Source organism: Danio aesculapii, chromosome 9 (genome assembly GCF_903798145.1).
Source record: "Danio aesculapii chromosome 9, fDanAes4.1, whole genome shotgun sequence".
Taxonomy (NCBI): domain Eukaryota; kingdom Metazoa; phylum Chordata; class Actinopteri; order Cypriniformes; family Danionidae; genus Danio; species Danio aesculapii.
In genome coordinates this window covers 1,430,754-1,435,284 of record NC_079443.1, presented here as the reverse complement: position 1 = coordinate 1,435,284, position 4,531 = coordinate 1,430,754, and the positions used below count along the sequence as shown (strand labels likewise).

The 4,531-nt window shown below is 39.9% G+C and overlaps 1 protein-coding gene across 1 annotated transcript; it reads left to right on the top strand.

The window, feature by feature from the left end:
* Positions 1–902: 902 nt before the first annotated feature.
* On the top strand, positions 903–2,164 carry LOC130234576 (uncharacterized). Its single transcript, XM_056464811.1, has 4 exons — positions 903–1,065; positions 1,146–1,281; positions 1,350–1,871; positions 1,981–2,164. Exons 1-4 carry the CDS (start codon positions 903–905, stop codon positions 2,138–2,140), a joined length of 981 nt encoding a protein of 326 aa, XP_056320786.1. The 3' UTR covers positions 2,141–2,164.
* The last annotated feature ends 2,367 nt before the right edge of the window (positions 2,165–4,531 follow it).

Genomic DNA, 4,531 nt, shown 5'->3' with positions numbered 1-4,531 from the left:
TGCCGTCAGAAAGTTCACCTGTCCTAGATATTTCGTGTGGTAAGTTGTTTTTATACTGTGATATTACTTAAATGCATATTTGGCTGCACAAAACCTGAAAAAGTTTAGCTTTTGTATTATTTTCGGCGCTCGCGTCGGTTTGATAGCTCCGTATACATAGTAAACAGTTGTTTCATTAAAGTATAGCAACAAACATGCTAATAAATAAATATCCCTTTATATATAGCAATATATGTTACCATGGTGATTATTATCATTAGTTGTAACATCTAAGAACATCTTAAGATCTTAACTGGGACAAAACATATGATCAATACCTGTATTTGTGATCATAAGAATATAGTAAAATCGTTATTGCCATAGACTGAATAATATATCACTGATTCTCAAGGCCTGGGACAAAAACATATTCAGCAATTACTGCTATAAGCTTTAAAATGAAAATGTGCATACATTAAATATGATTTGTTATGTTATTTCAAGTATTATATGTGTAAATGATATCATATTAATGATAGTATGTATTTAACATGCTTAGAATGCATTTTACCTTACCTTATATCAGCCATATGGAGGTTGATATTGATAGCTGCCCCTTAAAAAACACAATATACAACTGTAAGCATTTGAAAATAATGTGTAAGAGCATTTGATATGAAAATTCATGTTTTCATTGCCACTGTCAAATGCATCATCTCTGTCAGCATTGTTAACCATTGTCAGATAACTTCTTTTGATGATATTTGATTGATTTGTTAATTATCAAACATGTAAAAATGGAAAAAAAGACTTAACACACAAAATGTCTTTTTAATACTTTTATCATGAGCTCAGAGCTAAGACCATATTCCCTCTCTATATTTGTGATGATTATAAGAATACTTCTTACAGGTGAATTAGACATGGATCCACTGTTGCCCACCCTGAGCATCGTTGACACCAGTGTGCCACAGGACAGACAACAGTGCTTTCTTAAAGCATCGAAGGACGCCAAGACCCTGGCCTCTCGCAACAGGTGCTTCGAGCGGAACACTAGCCAGGACAAAAAAACTGCTTGTGAGGAAGGTAATATCTTATATGTGTGTTTCTGTCATATGCGTACACTGCAGACTGTTGTTTGCATTAATGTTATTTTTATGTCTTAGCTAAAAAAAGATGCCAGCACATTACTTGTGCGCCATCTGAGGTCCAGTATCTCGGCCAGCTCATTTTAAACTTTGGCAAATACAATGGCCAAAGTTTTAAATGGCTGGTGGAGAACGATGTTGGCTACATTAAATAGTAAGTATGTTGCTATACATTTGCATAAGCTGCTTTTACACAAATTAATTATCTTTTTGAAATTTCAGTGTGCTGGATATACACATCAAGGAGCGTCGCCATCAAGGAAGAAAAGAGGGCCCAGGTGAGTATATAAAGGATCTTCTGTTACAGTATGTGCAACTGTTTCCACAGGTTTCCTGCCACCTCGAGGTCAACGTCGACAGGGCCATCTACGGTCAGGGCCGCTTCAGATCCTTCACGTTCCTGGAGATGCGTCAACTTCTTTATTGGAGGCTCCTGCATCAGCCTCATCAGTTCCTGTCTTTTCTTCTTCATCGGCTCCTGTATCAGCCTCATCAGTTCCTGTCTTTTCTTCTTCATTGGCTCCTGCATCAGCCTTGTCAGTTCCTGCCTCGGCTTCTTCATCGGCTCCTGCATCAGCCTCATCAGTTCCTGCCTCGGCTTCTTCATCGGCTCCTGCATCAGCCTCATCAGTTCCTGCCTCGGCTTCTTCATCGGCTCCTGCATCAGCTTCTGTGTCAGCTTCTGACGTTCAACCTAGAAGGTCATCTGGTGGGTCAACACACAGTGACCCAGCACATTCTGAGGTAACTGTCAAAGAACTCTGTGGTTGGGAAGATAAGAAAAATGTATACTTTAATACTAAAACTTTAATTGATGTTAACACAGTTTTGTCTTGGTTATTCTAATTACCAGGTGTCATTTGAGGGTTGGCACAAGATGTGGGAGTCTGGTCTTCATGGGCTGCCCAGTGCAGACATACTGTGGCTTAAGGAGGATGCTGAAAGGGGACTCTTTCAGAGGGCCATGTCTTATAAAGACAAACATGGAAACAGAAAGTGGAGGAAAGTCCTGAAGGATGACCGGATGTGGTTTCACCCTCCAGAATTTCCTGGAGTGGTGGAAGGAAAAGTCCCCTCAGCAGACTCCTTTTTTCGCAGCTCGGTTTTTTCTGGAGACCAGTCGGTGTGTGGCGTTACAGTCTTCGGTGCCCAAGGTCTGACTGCCCAGCACGCACCAATCAGAAGGCTTTTCTCAACTGTTGTGGGTATTCATCCACGATAAGACAGATCTGCCACATGTCTGGCTGGTACTCCATGCTGACTGAGGTCCTGGCATGCAACGCCTGTAGAAAGACTGCAAAGGAGTCGGAAGAGCATACTATTGGTCGTTTCCTGTCATGGGATCAGTGCATCCTTAACCAGCTCAGTCCAGCTCACAGAGCGGTGTTTCCTGCTGTCTTGACGCTACGGTGAGTCTCTAGAAGAATACAAATCATTGTGAAATTATGCAGAGTCTTAAAAAAAGTTAAGATTCACCATCATCTAATGATTGTGTTGCTCCTATGATTCTAGGCGTGGCGTGGACAAGCAGGTGATTACTATATTCTTATGATAACAAATACAGGTATTGATCATATGTTTTGTCCCAGTTAAGATCTTAAGATGTTCTTAGATGTTACAACTAATGATAATAATCACCATGGTAACATATATTGCTATATATAAAGGGATATTTATTTATTAGCATGTTTGTTGCTAATGAAACAACTGTTTACTATGTATACGGAGCTATCAAACCGACGCGAGCATCGAAAATAATACAAAAGCTAAACTTTTTCAGGTTTTGTGCAGCCAAATATGCATTTAAGTAATATCACAGTATAAAAACAACTTACCACACGAAATATCTAGGACAGGTGAACTTTCTGACGGCACAGCGTCACCAGCACAGACCAAACACTGCACAAAGAGTGAGAGATTTCAAACATGATGTGATCTTAGCATTAATATAACAATAAAATTAGCTTACCACACAAAATCTCTGAAATGGGTGAACGTCTGACGGCGCAGCGTCACACACATGACAAAATACTGCACACACAGTAAAATATATCAAACGTGATGTGAGCAAAACATACAGTTTATCAGAACAGGATAAAAATACCCTACCTCTATAAATCACCACGACAGGTGTACTTTCTGACGGCGCAGCCTCACGAACACAGAAAATGCTGCATGGAGTGAAATATTTCAAACGTGATGTGAGCAAAACATACTGTGCATCAATATAACCATTTAAAAATAACTTATCACACAAAATCTCTACGACAGGTGTACTTTTTGAAGGCGCAGCCTCACAAATACTGCACGAAGAGTGAGATATTTCAAACGTGCCGTGACCAAAACATACTGTGCATCAATATAACAGTATAAAAATAACTTGCCACACGAAATCACTTCAGCATATGAATTTATCTCGACAGCAGATGAACTCTCTGACCCGATAAACTGTGAGCGTCCAGAGTGAGAGAAACTTTAGAAAATCCTCAGCGCTGATTGGCCGTGATTTTAAACTTTAGACAATGCAGCCCTCTGATTGGCCCAGGGTCTAATCAAACTGTAGACAATCGCGGCTTTTCATTGGACGAGAGTCTACAGTCTACAGTTTACATTGCACGTTCCTTGGGCAGACGTCTGCGCAGTAGCACAACGGGTATTAAGCTAATCTTAAATTCATGCTAACAAACAAATAATCAAAAGAAATATAATGCAATTCAACTCAAATATATAAAATATGAACTGATGTTTACTTTAAACTGTAGTTATATTGTTCAATTAAAATGATTAAAGAGCCTATATTATGGGTTTTTGAAAATGCCCTTCCATGTAGTGCGTCACACAGCTCTAAGTGAAGTGAAATATCCAGCTAAGGCTTAAATCTGTAAGTGTACAGTGTTTAAAACTATTGATTCATCTATAAAAGAGTCGACTCATAGTGCTTCAAACGAGTCGTCTTGATAACGAGTTATTAGGTGTTTCGTGATGACGCAGCTACGAAACACAAGTAGTTGCATGCGCAAGCCCGGGAGATTTGAAACCTGCGGCCCCGCCCACTAACAGAAAAAAAGTCACACACACACACAGAGACACACACAGACACCGGTCGAATGAAGTCACGCTGTGCAGATGGATATTATTGACAGTTCACCCAAAGATGAAACCATAGCAATATAGCCCAGCCTTGAGCAGATCGAGAGCCTCTGGAAACTACCTGCTTGCAAAGAAGACTTCATCAGTTTGTTAAAGGAAGGATCAGTAAAGACTGTCAGAACAAGGATCAGTGGATCATGAATCAGTTTCTTCCCCCATTTCACCAGTGTAAGTACGTGCGATTTAAACTGTTGCCTCGTTTACTCTAGCTTGCAAATTATGCATTTAGTTGTGTTTTGTTACTTGTAACTGCG